We start from the raw sequence: 22707 nt of genomic DNA on the forward strand, positions 1-22707 counted from the left end.
TTAGGGTGGTGAGGCACTGGAATGGGTTGCCCAGGGAAGTTGAGAATGCTCCATCCCTGGTGGTGTTCAAGGCCAGTTTTGACAGAGCCTTGGGTGGCATGATCTAATGTGAGGTGTCCCTCCCATGGCAAGGGTGTTGGAACTAGATGATCTTAAGGTCCTTTCCAACCTTAACTATTCTGTGATTAGAACGGTTAAGAATAGAAAACTACTCCAGTATTTAGATCCGAGGGAGTTTTACATTCCTTCTACGCCATTTTTGTTTTTTTTTTGTCTTCCTTCCCTCCCCCTTCAATTAATAAAGGGTATTAATCCAGAGAAGTTGTGGATGCCCCATCTATGGAAGTGTTCAAGGCCAGGGTGAACTGGGCTTTGAGCAACCTGATGTTGTGAAAGGTGTCCCTGCCACAGGCAGGGATGTTGGACCTGAATGATCTTTAAGGTCCCTTCCAACCCAAACCGTTCTATGATTCTATAATCTAAATCCCCTTTGTATTTTGTGCATGTAATACTAAAATTAAAGCATTTTTTATGATATAAAAACTTCATAGCATACCTGTGTTGCACCTTGGTTCCATCATGGAATTCCTGATTTTTTTTTAATAGGTGCACACACACATGTAAATTAAAAAAAAAAAAAGAAAAGGGAAGCCTGGAAATGTCATCTGTTTCTACATCATAGATGTTTAATTCTACATAACAATGAAGGAAACTCCCCTCTTACAAGTATTTACCTTGGTTATTATTTACTGAAATATCCAGATCTGAAGGAGAAGGAAACCTGCAGTAGCTGTGGTTCATGTGCTGTTTTAGCTTTGTACGGATAACACCTTTGAAGTTTTCCTTTTTTAGGCTCTCAGTAAGCAACCCCTTTCCCTCTAAAGCAACGCCTTCTTGATAAGATGTTTCCTTTCACGTTTTTCTCCCTCACAGTTCTCTAAGAATCCATCTTTTTACATATTTCCCTGTGTTAAGTGTGGTGGCTTTTGGTACACGCTGGGCAGCATGGATTTTGCTGGACCTAATGAAAGCATACATGATAATTTGGGGATAGAAGGAAGAATTTTATCAGCATGGGGTTTTATACATGCTAATTAAAAAAGAGAGCAGTCATATCAAGGTTGATCTAACACAGTACCCTTTCTGTGACCCTATCTGTTTCTGGATGCCTGGGGAAGTGTGTGAAATGAGGACAGTCATGTAGTGATACCACCTCTAAATGTTATCCTTGCCTTCAGCAAACTTTCTAAGCCAATGGCAATCCTTTTCTGTGTAATAACTATTGTTAATTTTTTGTCTGTAACCATGACCTACTGCTTATTGAGTATCATCACCTACAACAGGAAGTTCCCAAGCTGTTTTTACATATTATGTGAAGAACCTCCTGTTTTGTTTTGGTTTTAATTGCAATTTAGTTCTACTTTTGTTTGAAGCCACTCAGTTTTTCAGAAAAAGATGGGAAATAGTCACTGTTTATTAACAATTTCATGAAAGATAAGGCTTGTCTGAATTTAACATCACTGATCCCCATCAGCTTATTTGTATGTATATGTGTAAATGCTAAGTATGACCCCCAGTGTAGCTATCCAGCACCTTGGATGTATGCAGTTTTTCACAGGAAAAGGTCTCAATTATGAGACCTGTAAAATAAAAATCTGTTTTTAAAGTACCTTGCTTTAGGTAGTATTACCTGTTTTGAAACAGCAGATGCTTAGAGAATGATAAAGTTGTTGAGGTCAAGATCTTAGCAGATTTCATAGAAGTAGTATTTCTACAGCTAAGGAGCCAAGCCACAGTTAAGAGTCTGGTCAAAGAGAATAGAATAAAATTGTTCAGTTGCAAGGGCCTACAACCATCTAGGCCAACTGCCTCACCACTTAAGGGCTGTCCAAAAGTTGTAGTATATATGGTGGTAACCCAGCTAGGAATCAAGCTTTTCATAGGGAATAGACCTCAGGAACTGTCACCCTCACAGCAACAATTTAAGCATGTAGTTTCTTGTCCTCCAGGGAAGCCTCTACCAAGAAGTGCTTCTTAGCCATGGTTTGTAACTATCCAGCCCCCTCCTGCTGCTTTTGGAGGATCAGCTTGTCTGGATCACAGGCTTGGACTTAATCTGGGAAATTTTGTGCAAGTGTTTCTGTATTGGGTTTGCATGAGAAGGTAGCGGGGAGGCTACAGTGTGGCTTCTCTGAGATGTTGCTAGAAACTGCCTGTGTCTGATGGAGCCAGCCAGCTCCAGGACAGACCCACTGGTGGCCAAGGCCAAGTCCATCAGCAGTGGTGGTAGCTCCTCTGGGATAATCTGTTTAGGAAAGGGGAAAAGTTACTATGCAGGAGCAATTGCAGTCAGAAAGAGGAGTGAGAATATGTGAATAAAACAGCTCTACAGACACCAAGGTCAGTGAAGAAGGAAGGGAGTAGATAGTATAGGTGCTGGAGCAGATACTGTCCTGCACCCCATGGAAGTCCATAGTGGAGCCCAGGGAGGACCCCACACTGGACCAGTGGGATGCCCAAAGGAGGCTGTTGACCCCGTGGGGAGCCTGCACTGAAGCAGGTTTGCTGGCAGGACTTTTTACCCCATGGGAGACCCATGCTGGAGCAGTCTGCTCCTGAAGGAAAGGGATGCACATTGGAGCAGCTCATGGAGGACTGTTTCCTGTGTGAGGGACCCCACACTGGAGCAGAAGAGTGTGAGGAGTCCTTCCCTGAGGAGGAAGGAGCGTCAGAGACAACATGTGATGAACTGTCTGCAATCCCCATTCCCCATCCCTCTGTGCTGCTGGGGTGGTGGGGGGTAGGTGGAGAAACTGGGGGTGAAGTTGAGCTTAGGAAGATGAGAGAGAGGGGTGGGGGAAGGTGTTTTAAGATTTAATTTTTTTTCTTGTGATCCTACTCTGATTTGATAGATAATAAATTAAACTGATTTCCCCAGGTTGAGTCTGGTTTGCCTGTGACAGCAACTGGTGAATAATCTCTTCCTGTCCTTATCTCCACCTGCGAGCTTTTTGTTATTATTTCTCTCTGTCCAGCCAAGGAGGATAGCGATAGGCACCTGGTATCCAACCAGAGTCAACCCACCACAGCTCCAAAAGCTTTTGTCAGCACTAATGTGATATGGCAAGTTTGGGTGATGAGCTTCGCAAGTGCTAACCTTTCTAGACGATAGAGGTTGGATATCTGCCTTTTTTGAGCCAAAATTTTAATCTGTGATGTGAAGGTTGACCCTAAAGGATTTGAAGAGTGGAGGCAAAGACTACGAAGAGTATATCCAGCCCAGCTGCTGCTTTGCTTTTTACCGGGGACTGAAGGGATTTTTCATTCAGTCCATGAACATTGTTGAAAGGTTGATTGTTGAAAAGGGGTTTATCAGGGATTTTAAAGGATGAAGGAAAAAAAAAAAAAAAAAGCCTGTAATGGTTCCATATGCATGATAACAGCATGGCCTAAGTCATCTCTGAGATGCATGTTTTGAAGCATGTTATCTGGGCAGTGGTTTAAAGGAGGCTGTGCATTTTTGAGTTGCGGCTCAGTGCCCTTGGCAGCCTGTTGTAACTCAAGGGCCCGGAGCCTGTATGGGTATGAGACTTTCAGTCACTGGAGAGTAGCTCCCACTGTCTTGTGTTTGCTGCCTCTAGCGTAAGGTATGCTTCTAAAGATGGGTCTGTTGAATGCCATCACCCCTCTCTGCAAACCCTCAGCAAAACCTCCAGTTCCATTCTCGCCATGCATTTTAAGAATATTATCCTGTCATTATATGCCTTGGTAGGAAAATTAATGTGTACGCTGAAGCTGGTCTTTTGGTAGGGTTAGGTGGTGTAGGAATGTGTACAGAGGATGCAAAGGCTTGTTGGATTGTCATTTTTCATCTTGGACAGTCTCAGGAGATGCTGTTATAGCCAGTGTGAATGCAGTTGGGGTATTTAAGGTGGAGGTGCACTTATTGGCTTGGGGTTGACCTATGAGAACAGGATTGACCTATCCATTTTGTCTACCTCTTCTGTAAACTGCTGGGAAATAAAATCCATTTTGTTAGTTGGTGCCTAGCACTGTGTAAGAATGTAATTTCAGGTCAAGAAAATGGTCTCTGCCTGAGTATTAATCACCCAGCACCTCAGACCTTTCAAAAAATACAGACAAAAGCAAACTGGACTGTAAAATTGTTATTGGTAATAGAAACCCTACTGGGGCAGGGGTGAGAGGCCTTATCCTTATTCCTTCATATATCCTTCTAGCAAGAGAGGAATGGGTGTGAGAGGACTTGCTAGCAGCAACGTATGCAATGGGTGTGAGAGGACTTGCTAGCAGCAACGTATGCATGCTCCCATGAGGCTTTGGTAGTTGCAACCAATGGTTTGCAGCAGTGGTCTCATCTTCTTCTGAAACATATTAATTGAATTCTCTTTGAGGAATGAAAAAAAAGGAAAATCCTTATTTTTGATCTTGAAATTTCTAGGGTTTATGAGAGTATAATGGATCAGTCCTTTTATGGTACCCAGGTGTTTCTTGCCAACTAAAACCAGGACAACTTAAATAATGGCCATTCTCTGTTAGAGAAATTGCTTTCTCTATTTTATTGTTTTCAAACCTTTATGTTCGCAAGGTTTCAGAGAAAGAAAAAGAAGCCGAAAAATAATTAGAATGCACCACTCTATTACAAAGCATGTCTGATAATTTGTATCGTCTAAAGAAAATATTGGATTCTTTTATAGAAAATGTTATAGAAAATCTCTTGCATTTACATTCAGACTTTCTCTTATTTATGCTCTGTAAGTTGTGTAATATGTTTGATGTATTTAGTTGCTGATAGTGAACAGCCTCTTGGCTGTAAAGAGTGTTTGAAGTGAAACATGCAAGTAGTATTGAATTTGCTGAGATAAGTGCTCCATTTCTTACCAAGAAATTATGAAAGCTTCTGATACGATTCCTGGTAATAGAGGAAGGTCTGTTGGCATCTGGATTAGTGACTGAAACCAAGGTCTTAAAGGCTACCGAGGGAGTAGTAGAATCACTGTCAGAGCTTCTGTTGTTGTATTTTAACTGTTAGTGTTTGAAATATTGAAAAGGAAAGCACTAAAATAACTGGGTTTATTTTAAATCTCTCACTGTAATATGTGCATTTTGTATCTTTATTTAAAAACTGAAACATACTTTCAGTAGAAGCTATTGCTTCAAACACATTTAATTCAAATGTATTAATGGGTACAAATACATTCAGTTACTTCATTAAAACAGTGCTCTCTGCAGCTTTAAATGAATAGTGATTTGTAGACAGCACATGTATTTTATCATCTCTTAGAAGGCAAGAAAACAAACATTCCCAAAAGCATCTTTCAGTCTTTTTTTTTTTTTTTTTTGGTGTCATATTTTACTCTGTTAAGATATATCACAACAGATTTATCGGGTAATAGTGATGGAGTGCTCCAAATGAAATCATGCTGGAAACAATGCTTCCTGGTCCATTCATGGTATTTTGACTTTACTTTGAATTAACATCTAGCTTAAACTTAACTCTGTTTTTTTTCAGCTGGTGTCTAATTTTAATATATGGTCAGGTGCTGAGGTGTGAACAGTAATGGGGTCTGACAACACATTAAAACCAAAGTTTTATTGAGGCAGTAGGAGAGATGAGCAGCAGCATGGCCTAATCCCCAACAGCAAACACATGGTGATAAGCGATGGCGAGCTGCCAGGAACGCTTGGTGTTCGGGTCATCTGGCATCAACAGCCAATCGTGCAAATACCTTTTGCATGCGGGTGGGAGTCAGGGGCATATCTGCCCCTTGGCTCCAGCAGTGGCAATGTGGTTGGAGAAGATCTTACCTTATGTCAATAATGTGGGCAGCATCCTGCCCATGTTGGGCAGGAGGCAGGGTGTCAGCAGTCTGCCTACACTGCTGACATGCTAGTCAAGATAGGGACTCTGGAAGCAGTGTGTCAGTTGTAAGAAAACAGTTACTTCTGTGAACATCTTTAGTTCAATATTTTGTTGCAGAGCACATGATGTTGTGTGGATTGAGCAATTACTGTCTGTTTTGAAAAGAATTTAAGATTCTTGCTCAACTGAGGCAAGATAATTTAAGGTTTTGAGACAGCAGAAGCCTCCCACCTGCAGTAGCAGTTGGAGGCACAGCTAAAGTAGGGGCTTTTTGTATGTGAAATCCACTATTTTGAACTCTTGTCCCTTTCTGATGGACTGAAGCATTTCTTCCTGCCTTCTTCACGGTCACTGTACCTCAGCTGCACTCACTCTTCTCTGCAGTTTTCCCTTTTTCTTCCTATTTCGCATAAACCTTCACAGGAAAGCCCAGCAAAGCAAGCAATCAAAAAAATTAATCCAACTAACATATATGAAGTAAACACAGTTTTTATGCTTCATGTGCATCATACATACCTCCCCTGAACCTGATGTAGCTTGTGAGCTAGACCTGTGGCATAGCACCTGGACACTTATTTCTCTGAAACTGCACAATGTCTAACAAAATAAGGTCAGATGTGGCTTGTCCTTAGATCAGTAAAATGAATATGAGTAATAGAGTGTATCTTCCAGAATAGTATCTACTTTCAGTCTGAAGGGAGAGAATGCTATCTCCTAGGTGATTTGTTTGAGTGGTTGAAAGAAAAGAAAGAAGTCTTTTTTCTGTTTTGAGTTCCTTTGTCTGATAAGATTTACATGGTCCTGTGCTGTTACAGGGAAATTCTCATCAACTGGCATGAAGTCAGGTTTCTTACTGCTATAACCTCCTACTCTGGAGTGGCTTTATTGCCTTTAAAAGTCAGAACTGGAAGGAAAAATGTAGAGCTTACTAATTAAGCAGAGTGCAGTGATTTACATATAATGAGATGCATGTGGTTTGGAGTATATTGTATTCTCATTGCTACCCAGCTGACTTTTGTTTCTTTAAGCAGTGCCATACTGGGTTGAGCTTTCCTTTGCTTACATTAACCTGCTGTTGAACAAATAACTGTGCTCTTCTTAAAGTATGCTCATTCTTTAGATGACTCTGACCATTTTTCACTCCAAGTAAAAGAAACATCCTAAATAGTATTATAATAAAGGTCAGGGGGGAGGGAAGGGGAGGGAGGGAGAGAAAGAAAGGCTTGAGGATTCAGTAGAGGTCAAAGTGTAGAAAAGAAATTCAGGCTCCTGCATTTGATTTATAATTAGTTTGTTATACTTCTATAAGAGACAAATTATTGTTATCCAGGCATGAACTTTATATTTTAAGAGGAGCAAGAGCTTCTCCTATTCTCCAGTAAAATTGGAATTGAATCAAATTTTACATTAGGATGGAGGCTTAGGCCAAATGTATGTCTGTTCCTGCTTGCACCAAATTTGTTCTTCTGTAGTGCATCTGAAAAGGGTGAGAGAGCTTTTATGGCTGCTAATGTAGCCTGGATGGATAATTACACATCTAGCAGAAAAATAAACAGTGGCCATAAGATTACTGCAAATGTCCTTTGAGACATTCAGATTCCCATAACAGTTTTCTTTCTCTCTCTTTCTCTCTCTCCCTTCCTTCCTCTTCCCCTCCCTCCCTCCTTCTTCTCCCTTTCTCTCCTTCCATCCTTCCTTCTTAGCCCAGCAAACATTTTCATGTTGATGAGTTTTAAAAATTGTTAGGAAAAACTTTTGTCACTTCTACCCCTTTTTAAAGAGTCTCCTTGAAACAAAATGACCTTTCTGTTTTTCAGAGCCTTTGAAGATTTTTCAGCATAATTCAGGCTGATAAGGATCTTTGCATCCCCTGTTTGGCAAGAGGGCGAGTGTTTCTTTGTCCAACACTAACCTTCCTTCTCTACTCATTATCTCTAGTGAGGGCTTTTTTAATTGAAGTCATCCCTTCTGAAAGATATCTCCAACCCAATTCGTTACTGATTTTGAAAGATCTGCCCTGTTAAAATATCCTTTACATTGAGTTAACCTTTTACCTGAAGGTGAATTAAAATAGAGAATGACATTTCTAATTTCTTAAGTGATGTAGCTGAAAGAGTTGTGCTAAAATGGGATAATGCTAGCTCAGGCTTTTAAAAGGATAAGATCTGTTATTTACGTTGATGAGCCTGCTTGGGCTTCGCAACAACAGATCTTCATTCAGGTGCAGTTGCTTTCTGGACTGGCTTTTAAATGAGTATTATTATATCACAAAGATGCTCTTGGATTTGTCTCTCTTTCTTGAGGTTCTGCTATAAAGTTACACCCAGAAGTTCAGGTCTAATCACTCATTAGCAAAATTGAAGACTGTAAAGTTAGCTGTTTGCTAGCTAAGTAAAAAGGACATTTGGTTGCCGTTACATCACAGTGTTATTTCAGCGGTTTTGATGAACCGGGCTCTGCAGGCTCTTTTTTTAAATACATTTTTTTTCCCTAATTCCAGCTGTGGTGGTTTCTTGGTAAGTACTCAGACAGTGTCCTGAAATTTCTGCTGGTGTGACTAGCTAAATTACCATGTCCCTGTTCAGATATATAGATCTCTCTACTTATTTTCTCCTTTAAATAAAATTTGCACGTGGGCTGTTCTTTCACTGTGCAGAAAATGAGCTTCATGTTTATCTAATATTTTGAAGTAGTGGGAGGAAGAATTTTAAGAATGAATATCTGTATAGAAATACGTATTGTTCAATGGAGCTTGAACAAGGAGGTTTAACGCTTCTGGTAATCCATAAACCAGGTGAGGTCTCAAAAGAGCAGAGTAGAGGGGCAGGATCACCTCCTTCGACCTGCTGGTCACACTCCTTTTGATGCAGCCCAGGATGCGGTTGGCTTTCTGGGCTGCAAGCGCACACTGAAGCCAGCTCATGTTCATTTTCTCATCAACCAACACCCCCAAGTCCCTCTCCGCAGAGCTGCTCTGAATCTCTTCTCTGCCCAACCTGTAGCTGTGCCTGGGATTGCTCTGACCCAGGTGTAGGACCTTGCACTTGTCATGGTTAAACTTCATAAGGTTGGCCCCAGCCCACCTCCCAAGTGTGTCAAGGTCCCTCTGGATGGCATTCCTTCCCTCCAGGGTATCAACCAAACCACACAGCTTGGTGTCATCGGCAAACTTGCTGAGGGTGCACTCAATCCCGCTGTCCATGTCAGCGACAAAGATGTTGAACAAGATCGGTCCCAACACCGATCCCTGAGGGATGCCACTCGTTACTGGTCTCCAGCCGGACATTGAGCCATTCACCACAACTCTTTGTGTGCAGCCATCCAGTCAGTTCTTTATCCACCAAGCGGTCCATCCATCAAATTGATGTCTCTCCAATTTAGAGACAAGGATGTTGTGCGGGACAGTGTCGAATGCTTTACACAATTCCAGGTAGATGACATCAACAGCTCTACCCCGTCCATCAGTTCTGCAGCCCCATCATAGAAGGCCACCAAATTAGTCAGGCAGGATTTGCCCTTAGTGAAGCCATGCTGGCTGTCACCAAGCACCTTGTTGTTTTTCATGTGCCTTAGCATGTCTTCCAGGAGAATCTGCTCCAAGATATTGCCAGGCACAGAGGTGAGACTGACTGCTCTGTAATTCCCTGGGTCATCCATTTTCCCCTTCTTGAAAATGGGGGTTATATTTCCCTGAAGACAGGCTGAGGAATTTGGGGCTGTTCAGCCTGGAGAAGAGAAGGTTGCGTGGAGACCTCATAGCAGCCTTCCAGTATCTGAAGGGGGCCTATAGGGTTGCTGGAGAGGGACACTTCATTAGAGACTGTAGTGATGGGACAAGGCGTAACGGGTTAAAACTTAAACAGGGGAAGTTTAGATTGGATATAAGAAGGAAATTCTTTCCTGTTAGGGTGGTGAAGCACTGGAATAGGTTGCCCAGGGAAGTTGTGAATGCTCCATCCCTGGTGGTGTTCAAGACCAGGTTGGACGAGGCCTTGGGTGATATGGTTTAGTGTGAGGTGTCCCTGCCCATGGCAGGGGGGTTGGAACTAGATGATCTTAAGGTCCTTTCCAACCCTAATTATTCTATGATTCTATGATAAAGAGTGCATTGTAAAGTCTTCTCAGTGCATAATTTTGAAACTTTCCTGCCATTTCATATCTGTCATATTTCTTTTTATACTCAGCTGGAGTTAATAATAAAAAATATTTAGGAATTCATTTCTAGTGTAGTTAATATTTAATGAAGTCCAAATAAATGTTATGTATGTTGAAGTTTATGGGCATTATCTGTTAGTTAAATTCTGTAGATGTTTTTAATAATAAATTGTTCTTCCTGTAAGTTTTCTGATACAGAATTTCTGGCATGGAATTTAATAGCTGTTTCTAAAAAAGTACAGACTTTATACTAAATTCTATAATTGATTAACCCCAAACCTTAACAAATAGCATTTTCTTACTGTTTTCTTTCTGGACATATCTACTCATGAATACATGATGTCTTTTAGCCTTTGTATAGCGATTTAAACTTTGGCATAGTGAAATTTGGGAGTCTGGAGAATACATAACCAAATACTTCCTTTGTGACTTTCGTATTTGATACTGATATGTGTGTATTTCAGGGAGTCACAGAATGGGTGAGGTTGTAAGGGACCGCAGGATGTCACCTCGTATACCTTGTCTGCTCAGGCAGAGCCACGTAGAGCTTTTATGCTTCATGTGCATCATACATACCTCCCCTGAGCCAGTTGCCCAGGACTGTGTTCAGATGGCTTTTGAACATCTCCAAGGAGGGAGACTCCATGTCATCTCTGGGTAACATGTGCCAGTGCCCAGTCACCGTCACAGTAAAAAAGTATTTCATGATTGTTGTGGTTTAACCTGTGCAGCTGCTTGCTCACTAACCGCTGGTTGAATGGGGATGAGAATCAGAAGGGAAAAAGTGGGAAAACTCATGGGCTGAGATAAAGATAGATAGTTTGATGGGTAAAGCAAAATCCATTCACACAAGCAAAACAAAACAAAGAATTCATTCACCATTTCCTATTGGCAGGCAGATGTTCAGCCATCCCCAAGAAAGCAGGGCATCTACTAAGAGATTCTGGTTTTACTTATTATGAAATGACCCCTGTGAAGTAACTTTAGAAATCAAAGCTATTACTAGCAATGGAAAAGTAAGTGGGTTTTGTGCTAGAATGGAAGATTAGGGCAGAGGTCAGTTGCTGAGTGCCTGTCCCTTTTTCTTTGTTGGGTGAAAGGAATTTAAGAAATCTTCTGGAGATTGCTGATCTAAAATTAATCTTGTGATGCCCTTCTTAAAATACTGGTGTACTTTAAAATTTTTGCAGTAGTGATGCATTGCATTTTTAATAGGATATCTTGGGTTCTTCTGATAGATTAGTGATAATACCAGATCATGTTAATGTATTTTTAAACAGAAGTCCCTGCTTTGATTGAGGGGGGGAAGTCTGTTTAAAAGCCAAAGTTACGATATGGTCTGAGGTACTGAAATGACTGCCTACATTAATATTTCAATAAAGTTATTATTTCTAAAACAAAAACTGGAAAAAATATTTATATGGAACAGTTTGTTAGATATATTTCCAGTCTCACAAAAATAGACAAACCCACTTATTTTAATACAATTGTGCAAAACATTTGCCAGATGGAAGTAAGTAGTAATCACTTTTTTGAATTATTTACCTCAGTTGTGTATGAAATGAAAATTATTTATTACAGAGAGCTCAGATAAAGACATTACTTATTTTGCATACATTGCAGTGACAGGTTTCATATAGTCCTGACAAGACTTCTTCAAAACTAATACAGATCTGTCATTATCTGATACACAGCGGCACTTGTATTTTCAATATGTCCACATGGCTTAGTTGGCTTTCCTTCCTGTAGTTTTAAATACTATGTCTATGTAATGAAAGCACCACAAATCTAGGGGAAAGTTGCCATTTGAAAATTGAAAATGGGTTCCACAGGAATTTGGCGAACTGTGGATGATAATGAATAATAAATGAACAGAGAATATGCTTGGAGAATGTATCTCAGCAAGACATAAAGTCTCAGTGCACTTCAAAAGATTTATGATTGAATTATTATTTCAGTCCAACACATAGGCAATTTAAATAATGAAATATTTAAAGATGAATAAAAAAATGTATAGACTTGACCCTTTATATAATGTTCTGTACTTACAAGGTGCAATTTTATGAAACTTTCTTTGCTCCAATGAATTTGAGGAAAACCTAAAGGATGACAGGTCCAGAACGTTAACTAAGGGAAATTCATTAGGTTCAGGCTTCTTAATGTTATTCCGGTAGTGGTAAACAAAACAACTATAAAGAATCCAGATATATGAGAAACATTCCTGTTTGATCCTTCAATATCTTTATTATCTCTCTTGTGGGCGAAGAGGCAGAGGGAAGGCACAGATGAGAAGTATGCATGCTGTGCTCTATGAATAAGATTTCTGTCAAGAGTAAGAAAAAGCAGCAGCTTATTGTCTGGGCTTCTTGCTTTTTTATTAAAACACACCTTTCAACGCAATTGGGATTTAGGGCAAAACTCAAGGGAAAGATACTGAATAAACTCTGTGCTTCCAGAGAGAAAATGACAGAATGTGTATTCGAACTGCTGTTTACTTCTTGCGCACCATTTTTCATCAATACCTCTAAATGAGCTTTAAAAATTCATATTGTTGTCATTGCCTTACACAGAAGAAGCTGAATTGCAAGGAGACAGAAATGGTGTATGTGGATCATCCTGCAGGCTAGCAATGGGGCTCAGAGTACAACCTAAATCTATTTCTGACTTCATACAACTAAATTGTAGTGTTCTCTTATCGCCAGCTACGAGGTACCTTGTCTGACAAAATATCTTACAGGAGGTCTAATCCTTTAAAAAAAATCAGTGTGCAAAGGTAGTACCCTTCGTTTCTGATGTCTGGTTCTAGTAGCCTAGTCGAAAAGCTGTAGCCAGTCTCTGAAAAGCTGTAGCCATAAATTTCTTCATGTCTCTGTGAAGAAGGTTTTTGACTTGTTTCCCCTTGGTTAATGTAAGCAGAGACTGGGATTACAAACAGCTGGGCTGGCACAAGTGTGATGGCCTATGTTGATGGATGTACCCTGTGGTTGCAGCAGCCTCACAGCCATCACTTCTAGCCATCAGCGCCACAGCAGGAGGTTATGATGAATCAGGGAAAGAAATAAAAGGACAGAAAATGAGACCGAGACAGAAAAGAAAAGCATTCATTTGTTCTTCATGCTAATTGAAACAGAGGTATTTTGTCTTCTCTCTTAATATATCAGCCTGTGTACAGAAGAAAATCGTGGTTAAGAAGTTGAATTGCAAAATTATTCGTGATAGAGGTGAAAATGGTCTGATTCAAAGTCCCTGTAACCTGTTCAATATGGCTGATTACCATGCAATTGCAGGAGACTTTACACAGAAATAAACTCTTCTAACAGCACCAAGAAATTGATGCTGCAACACATGCTGATGTCCAGGTGTCGTGACAAGGGCTAGTGGTGCTTTTTCAATGGATCTGATTGGGGTTTACTCTGGTGAAAAGTGAAGGACAAGCCTCAGTTAGTTGAATAAGTGCAGAAATCTGCATTTACATGTGTAGTCATTAAGAATAATATTAGCAATGAGATTTTCAGGTTAAGTGACATATTCTCTTAGCAATATTGCAGTAAAAAAAATTGCTTTGAGATTTGTGAGTAAATTGAATGTAAAATACTAACAGGGAGAAAGCAGCAAATCTTGGTCAAAAAAGTGAAAAAAACTCCATCTATACAAATCAAATCCTCCTCCTTAATAGGCAGTGGATCTTGAAATGGTTTCTCAATAATCTATCCCTTAAAATGAGATTCTGATGCAGACAGAGCTGTTAAAATTTACAGGGGCACAGATATGAATAATTTGTGGTGTTATTGCTGCTCATATCATTAGAGAGCTTTCATTGCAAAATGTTAATATTTACTCATGATTACAGTCTGTGTAATAATTGGAAGTAACTGTTGATTTCACAGATTTGCTCATAATTGGTTTTGCTGTTCATGGGAGCGTTTTTTTATTTTGTTTTTCCTTCCCAATGCTTAAGAAAAAATAGGTTCCATGCCTTGTGTTTTCTGTCATGACATTTCTGCTGGCTTTGCACAGAAAAAAAAGAACAGCAATTTAGGAGTTTCTAATATGATTTCTAAAACTGTTCTTCTGTAGAAAGCAGTTGAAGAACACATAGACATTCTTTATCTGCTGTGCATGTATAATTATTAGTTGTATTAGAAGGGTTTTACCAATGTGTCTGCAGCGTGTGTGAGCTGGAAATGGTGGGAAGCTGGGATGGTACCAGGGAAGGCATTGGTTACGCTCACCATATTTCTATACCGTCATCAAGCTTGTGTTCTTTGTTCCTGTAGGAGGTGGGTACTGGGATAGGTAGTTCTTCAGTCTGACTTGGTAAAACTGTCTCGGGAGATTCAGAGCAGCTTTCAGCTGTTAATATTTATGAATAAACAAAACAGACATGTGGGAAAGATATAAGCAAAGGTTAACAAAGCCTTTCATCCAACTTACAAAGCCTGCAAGAGTGTTTGCTATATATGGGAATCATCGTTTGTCAGAAGAGTGTTATCTGGCTTTTCAGCCAGCAGTGTGACTAGAGAGAGAACAGAAGCAGAGGAGTGCGAGGAATACATTAGTATCGCTTAACACCAGCACTAATGAAACTATGAAATGTTCATGAACCAGCTTTATATGCAAACAGACTGTGGGCTAGAAGAAACTGTATTCAGTATCTTACAATATCAGAAGTATTTATTACAACATGACTAGAAGCTCAAAGCAGTGTACTCGCTTTGTAGACCATGCAAGCTGTATTTCTCTTTAAAGCATGCTGCTTCAATTAAGTATTCCTTTCTGTGTTCATCCTGTATTCATTTGGCCTGCTGCTGCTACACTAGGTAAAGGAAAAATGAATAGTTAGAGGAACTTATGCTAAAAAAAATAAGTAAATGTTTGGAGGAAGAACCGTTTGAATAACGTTTTGAGAATTAGCTTAAGTTTATAATAAGCCTAAAGCTTATTAAAATAATAAACCTGCTTTCATTGCAGGTTATGACAACAACACAAAGCCAGATAGTTCTGCACTGTGAGCTGTCAGCCTTTCATGTTTGTATGTTTGCTAGTATATACTTCAGATAATCATTTTGCACCATTACTGTGAACTGGAGACTCTCAGAGTAGGTTGTGATTTTCAGGGTGTTACACCACTGTAGTCAAATTACTTTTGGAAGAAATGTGGTATAAAAAGTATAAGCCCTGATGCAGTTTACTTAAAAATTTGAATCCTCATAGCCAGAGCAATATATGTTTGAGATTTCTTCCCTTTTCTTTTTAACTGTTGAGTTAGGTTTTCAGAGAAATTTTTTGAGATCATTTTGGGGTTTTATATTTGTTTGTTTTTTTTTTTGTGCTATTGAAATAGATACTTTTTACCCTCTCTATGTTTACTACAGACGAAAAAAAAAGAAAATATCTCTTGCAATTGTCACAATATTAAGGCAGAAAAACCGCAAAGCAGATGAAAAACCCCTCTGCCAAGTGAAATACAGTGTTAAAACTACAATGAATTATAGCACAGAAGCCCACTGTTTCAACACTGGGAAAACATGTTAAATCTAAATTTATTTTCTTATAAAGTACGTAACTTTGCTTTGGACACAGCAGTTTTCTGATCTAAAAAAAGGAATACTTGCTGAAGGAAAATAAGTAAAATTTGGTTCCAGTAGTTTGTGAGGTTCTAGTATGAAAATGCTTAGTTAGGGAAACACTGAATAAGTGTTACGCTTTGTGTGATGTCAGAATTTAAACTGGTGTGGTTACTCTTAGCTTCATTTCATGTGTTTTATATTAATTATTTTAAGAAAAAAATGTTAATTACCATGCCATTAATAGTATCAGGAAAATGTGTGAATGCATTTTCCCAATGGATATTAATAGGGGAAAAAATAAAAGGGTCCAGTTACATAAAATGCCTTAATAATTGTGTGGACACCTAGAAAGATATCTAAGTGGCTGCTATTTATATAGTTTCAAGTTTGCCTTTATCCTCTATTTGAATGTGTGCCTTGGAAAGTTGGGAAAACTGTGTTTTTTAATGTTAGTTTTTATATTTCCTTGTTAATTTGAGAAATTTCAGAATTCTTGGGATTCTGGAATCATTTGAACTGTAGTACTGTTTACACTCTCCCTTATACTATCAGGAAATAAAAAATCTGACCTAGGAGTCAAATTGTTTGTAGGTGTATTTGATTCTCCAGTGTCTTCCTCTGACTCACAGGTTTTATGTTTTGTTATCTGGAGAATCCTTTAGTTTTTTTTCTCTCTCTTCTGTATCCTGAATCCATTTTCTTTGATGCAGACACTGCCTTGCATGTTCTTTTCAACCTCTGAAAGAGAAGCTGAGAAAGACAAAAGCATTAAATAGAAATGACAGTCAAGGTGATCCATAGCACTCCTGGAGGGGAGAGTCTGCTGGCAAATAGCGCAAGTGGCAAGTCATACAGCACCCAGGGAGCCCCGCCATGGGTGGGAAGGATGCAAAAATAAAGGTTTTGTTTGTGAATAATTTTCTACTGTCTTGACACTCCCAATAGTATAAATTACAGAAACTGTCTCTCCAAATGCAGCCAGCTTGTGTGTTGGCACATCTCGGATTCTATACTAAAAAAAAACAACCCAAAGCTATCAATAATTTACCTAGAATTGTAGCACTTTGCTGTATTGCTTCATTCCAGTGTAACAGGCAATGTGTCTGTGTCAGTGAAACTCTTTCCTATTTAGACTTCCCCAGTTATCTACTGCCTGTCATAAAAATACTTTTGTGATGGCAGTGGTGGTTTCTCAATTACTACCATAATTGTGTAAAGCAAATATAGATAATATCGGTACACTGTACCAAGTTATAGACATGATTGTTGTATTTTAATTTAGCTGAGAGGGTCTGCAAGTGATTTTGGCAGCAGCTCTGAAGCTGTTACATTCTCAGTGGCCTGCTGTTCATCTGCTCCTTGACCGGCTTCGCTATCAGAAACTGTAGATTCAATTCACTGTCATCTCCTGAGTCCTTCAAAGACTTTTTGATCTGTGTCTTTCTGACCTCTCTTGAGATTTACTGCTTAGGCTTGAACTATATCTTGTAATACCACTGTCCTTCTGACTCCCAGCCCTGTATCATCCAGTTAACCTTCTTGGCCCTCAATCACAAACTTCTCTTAATAAAATGTAATATGAGGCTTCCAATAGTGGGCAAGGTTAGCTTGTTTCTGAACTTAGAAATAGTAGATTTCTGCTAATTAGTCTCTCAGTAGTCTCTTTAAATACAATCCTCTCAAAATACTGAAAACTAAGCTGCTCATTGTCTTGTGCAGTCAGAGTCTCAATCTCTGGCATTAAACTGTTAATGCTACTTACAGACATCAAACCAATAATAAATGGGTCAAAACCAGTTATCACTGAAAGTACAGCAAAATTCAGATTGAATCAGTGGTGAAATCTTCATGTGTTAAAAATGGGAGTAACGTCTTGCTTGATGCTTTAAGATGTGTTTTTTTGGGGGATAGCTGGGGGCTTGTTTTGTCTGTTTTTTTACTATGCATGTGGAGGAAAGCTGAATGGATTTTTATATAGCCTTATTTGCCCCGGATCAAAGTTCAAAACCAAGGTTTTTCTGCTTCAAATAGTGATAATTTTAATCCCTGAAACAGTACCTAAGATACTAAATACTATGATAGCTTACTTTATTCTCAGCTGCAAAGCTCTGGGTGCTTTAGTGGAAGGATTAATCTTAATTTTTGGACTCCGTTGTGTTTACTCCCTAAAATTTCAGAATAAACTTGCAGTAATGGTTAATTCACTTACTCCTGGTCCCTAAAAATATAAATGTTAATCCTCTAGAAGCTTAGAGGGAATCTTAATATTGTATTTTACAGTAATCTCTTTAAAAGACAAAGAATTACAAATGACATTTTAAACTCACTAAGATCTCAGTGATAACTCCCAACAACAAAGAAGAAGCAAGCTTCCTATTTATTTCTGTAACTGCCATATGTGATATGCTAATTAAACAGAGAGCAGATAAATGATGGTATTTTCATGAGAAAAGTACAGCTCACTACAGGTAAGCTGTGACTCATTCATCTAAATATGTTTAAAACCAAATGCTAAGAAAAACTACTTTGCATTCACAGCAGCAGCAGCTTCTTTTCCCCAGTGCAGATGGAGTGGATGTTGCCCAGGCATCACTGGATCAGTGCACAGCAGGGAGAGCAGTGTCTGCATGAGGACTGCTTCAATGGGAAAGAGGGAACCTAAAGAATATTCATAAAGAGCAAATTAAAACATCATATGAGGCCTTGATTAGGCTCGACAGCGTGCCTAAAGATGTTCTGTTGTTACTAGTGCTTAAGATCAGCTGAGTGTTTGTGAAAGAGCAGCCATCTCCTGCAGCCTTTCAGTGATGGTGGTGGATGAGACTCTACATTGCTAATCCTTTTCACTGCCAAGTTGCATACCTATGCTACACCAGATTCTGTGAGGTTAATTTTATCCCAAATTTCACATCTACAAATGTTGCGGTAAATGTGCTGCCCATGATAACGATAAAATACAAAAAGCATGTTGCAGGTGATCTTTATGTGGTTTTCTCATACTTGAGGATCATTCAAAGCCTCTGCCTTCTCTGTTTTTTCATCATGTATCTTCAGTGATGCCTTGACCAGCAGACAAAGAAATACTGTAAGCATGTGCTGGATGCTTTCTCTTCAGTTTGTGGCTATGAGAAAAAAAAAAAAAAAAGACAAGACAGTGTATTAGGGGCTAGTTTGGGATGTATTTCTTGTTATTTAGACAAAGTCACAAAGCTCCTTTACTCAGTTCAGAGGAATTTCTCTTCCTGTTTTTCTGTGATTATTTTCAAATGACAGCCATGTCTGGCCTTGGGGCTTGCAATGTGTTTGGGGGACACTTAAGTTAGAAGTGAATTATTCTAGGCTCTTATTGTAAATGGTAGAGAGAGATGGGTACCTGTGAAGGGAATCGCAGGGGAACCTATCTCTCTTTTTGTGAGGTACGTATAAAGAACATATGGCACAACGTTCCTCAGCAAGTGCTTGAGCTTAACAGCTGTGACTTATGATTCTACAAGGAAAAGTGTATAACTTAACTGAAGGTTTCAAAGCAGTGTATATCTGAAAACTGATAGGAATATCAGTTAATGTGGTTACCAGAAATTGTTTGAAAAAATAAAAATAAATTGGTATTTCCTAGAATAATTTTGGTCAAAGCAAGTTTTTGTTAATATTGCTAGAAATGCATATTTTTAAAATTTTATGTTATTTTTTTTAACAACTAAGGTAAGTAACAATGTAAATTCCTCTTCTTCCTTTGAAAAAAGACAACTGGGTTAAAGTAAGCTGTTGAGATTGCTGAGATATTCACAGGTATTTTGAAATTCATTTGTTGGAAGCTAGCTTTGAACTTTATTCTAAAGGAGCACTGCAAAAAAATCTGCAAAAAATACAGAGGAGTTTCCGTGGTCTGAATTAGTCTCTGCCAGCTGGCATTGGCATGAAGTATTAATGCTTAGGATTTTAGAACTACAAACAAACTGTTCAGCCTCAGTGTCTGCTTAAAAAAGAGGCAATGAGGAGCAGAGGTTAAGCATATAGTGTATTGTCAGCCCATTCTCAAACTGCTACTGAAGGTAATGTTGGATGAACAGCTGAAAATTGTGTTGAAGTCAATGAGGGTTTTGAAGCTTGTGGGAATCAGTAATCAGATGTGGCTTCATATTCAGTCATTATCCAGTCATTCAGTAAGAAAGTGTTGTGAATAATTTGTACCTGCCATAGTTCATTTAACTCTTGTGCAGTAGCAGAAATATTCTGTTAACCTGCTTTAGAAATAACAAAGGCTCAGCCCAGCATCTCCCACAACTACTCACGCAAAAAATGTTGTTACAGGGGTCAGTAAGATAAATGAGGATTTCATGGCCTGGCCCCAGTTTCTTCATGGAACATGAGCACTCCTCAGTCAGCCAAAATGTCTTCTGTGTGACCAGCTGTCTGCAGGCAGACATCTTTTCTTCTGGGAAATGGTTACATGTTTTTTTCTGTATGAATTGTTCTTTTGCTTTTTCATAGTAAGTTAATGTGCATGAGGTGTGTATGAGGGGTGGTCTTAAAAAATGAGAAAAAAACCAAGGATTTTGCCCTCTGATCTCTGGATTTTGTGAGTTGAACCAGGTGAACATTATAGTTTTTTAATAATGGAAAAAGTAAACATATCAGATTTTGAGGAAATAGGTTTTTATTGGCTTTGTTGATACTAATTATAACAACGTTGATTTTGTTATAACTAATTATAAATGTTGACTATATATGATAGACCTTAGAGATTTAAAAAAACAATGGGTACAGGTTACTTCTGGGGAGATTCTGACTGGGCACAAGAGGAAAATTTTTCACAATGAGAACAATCAGCCATTGGAATAATCTCCCCATGATGGATTCCCCAGCAATGGACACTTTAAAGTTTCAGCTGGACAGGGTGCTGGAGCATCTTGTGTAGATTGTGCTTTTGCCATGAATGGTTGGACCAGGTGATTCTTGAAGTTCCCTTCCAACCTGGTACTCCATGGTTCAGTAACTTCTGTTCTGTGGAGATTTACCAGCTGGTATTCTCTGTCTTCAAGATCTTATTCTATATAATGATTTCACAGATCATGTAGAGCAAGCACTCTTTAGAGGGCTTTTAATTTTTATTTTAGTTATAACAAAGGAAAGGATAGCAGTGGCCTACCTGAAATTACCTCTATTCTTCAAAATGTATTATGTTCTTGTTCTCATTATTTAATACAATACAGAAAGAAGAGAATATCATATTAATTAGCATCAGGGTGTACAGAGTAGTGCAGTACAAAATGTGAAGCAAAAGTCAAAACAGTCCAGGAAAGGGTATTTATGCAGATGAGAGAGAAGATTAGATTGATGATTTGAAGGGGAGGACTTTGGCTCCTATCTTGCTAGTCAAAGCTACGTGATGCCTTTGTCATTGCTCAGTTCTCTAATGTGAACAATTCCTGTGTATGTTCTTGAAATTAAATATTCAATTTGCAATTTGTCTAGGACAAAAAATGAAATGTATCTATAATCACAAGAATACAAGACTAAGAGTAATCCCAATTTTGTTTTCCAAGTTTGAGTTTCTCCAAGAATTAAAATCTTAGATGAAGTGCAAAACTAGTTCTATGAGCTTGGTTTTGCAACATGGCAGAAAAACAGTGAAGCGTGCAACAGTAGCATCTTCTCTTGTTTTCCAGGTCCATGGGGGAGATGTATGGGAGATGAATGCGGCCCGGGTGGTATCCAGACACGAGCGGTGTGGTGCGCCCATGTGGAGGGCTGGACCACACTGCCCACAAACTGCAAGCAGCCAGAGCGGCCAGACAACCAGCAGAGCTGTTTTCGGGTTTGCGACTGGCACAAGGAGCTGTACGACTGGCAGATCGGGAGCTGGAACCAGTGCCGGCCTGTTCTTTCCCGCAGCCATGAGAAGCCCCTGGAGTGCATCAGAGGGGAGGAAGGGATCCAGACGAGGGACATCACCTGTATCCAGAAGTCCAATGGGGTGCCAGCTGAGGATGTCATCTGTGAGTACTTTGAGCCAAAGCCCCGCCAGGAGCAGGGATGCCTCATCCCGTGCCGGCAGGACTGCATTGTGGCTGAATTTGCCCCCTGGTCGGAGTGCTCAAAGACCTGTGGAAATGGGCTTCAGCATCGAACTCGGCACGTTGTGGCTCCACCGCAGTTTGGTGGGTCTGCCTGTCCTAACCTCACCGAATTTCAGATCTGTCAGTCTAGCCCATGCACTGCTGAAGAAAGCCTGTATAGCCTAAACGTGGGACCTTGGAGCACATGCTCAGTGCCCCATTCAAGACAAATAAGGCAAACGAGGAAAAGAGGGAAGAACAAAGATAAGGAAAAGGACAGAGAAAAGGCAGTTCAGGATCCTGAGGCTCGTGAGTTAATTAAGAAGAAGAGAAATAGAAACAGACAGAATAGACAGGAGAACAAATATTGGGACATACAAATTGGGTACCAAACCAGGCAAGTCACATGTACTCACAGAAATGGGAAAACTGCTGCTCTGAGGTAACCACTACTTATTAATTTGCACCTCTTTATTTTCCTCTGTTAAAGTCAAGCAAGCATAAGTGCACACTGGTATTATTGTACAGAATCCTGAATCTTCAAGCAGTAATATCATCTCTTCCAAACATGCTTTTAAGGCTCTGGGCACAAAGACTAACAGAAACTGGGCTGGGTCAGTCTCACAATAAAACAGAAAACAGAGGAAGATGCTGCATGAGGAGGCAGTATCTATTCTTTTAAAGAGCATGAAATACTGTTTGTCCTTCTTCTTGATTCCTGTAACAAAATTCTTGAAAAGGAGATGTGAAACCTCTTTGTTTCTAACATGTACTTCCTCTTTTTGTTTCTTCTCTGCACCTTTATGCCGTCTGTTTTTTTGTTCATTTTTTTGGTTGTTTTTTTTCTGCCTGATTTCTTATTTACTTATTGTTTTACCTTTCAAGAGGTTTGGCAGTTACAGATCTTTTCATAACTTCTTCCATAGGCTGGGTACATTTCTGCAACCGTGTTATCTTCCACTTCTTTGGTTTACCTGGCGTTATCTTGCTAGCTCATGTTTTTTCCTTCCTATCCATCAGAATGTTTTTGTCCAACTCAAAT

The 22707-nt window shown here is 39.4% G+C and overlaps 1 protein-coding gene across 1 annotated transcript in view; it reads left to right on the top strand.

The window, feature by feature from the left end:
* The window catches only part of THSD7A (thrombospondin type 1 domain containing 7A), a 199723-nt gene that overhangs the window by 55770 nt on the left and 121246 nt on the right, over positions 1-22707 (top strand). The window contains exon 2 of the mRNA XM_061469259.1: positions 21276-22107. Within this exon, the coding sequence (XP_061325243.1) occupies positions 21276-22107 (832 nt within the window). The remainder of the gene's footprint in view (positions 1-21275; positions 22108-22707) is intronic.

This window comes from Pezoporus flaviventris, unplaced genomic scaffold (assembly GCF_033815535.1).
Source record: "Pezoporus flaviventris isolate CSIRO_AGI_PZ_B2104156 unplaced genomic scaffold, CSIRO_AGI_Pfla_v1 ptg000055l, whole genome shotgun sequence".
In the NCBI taxonomy this organism is placed as follows: domain Eukaryota; kingdom Metazoa; phylum Chordata; class Aves; order Psittaciformes; family Psittacidae; genus Pezoporus; species Pezoporus flaviventris.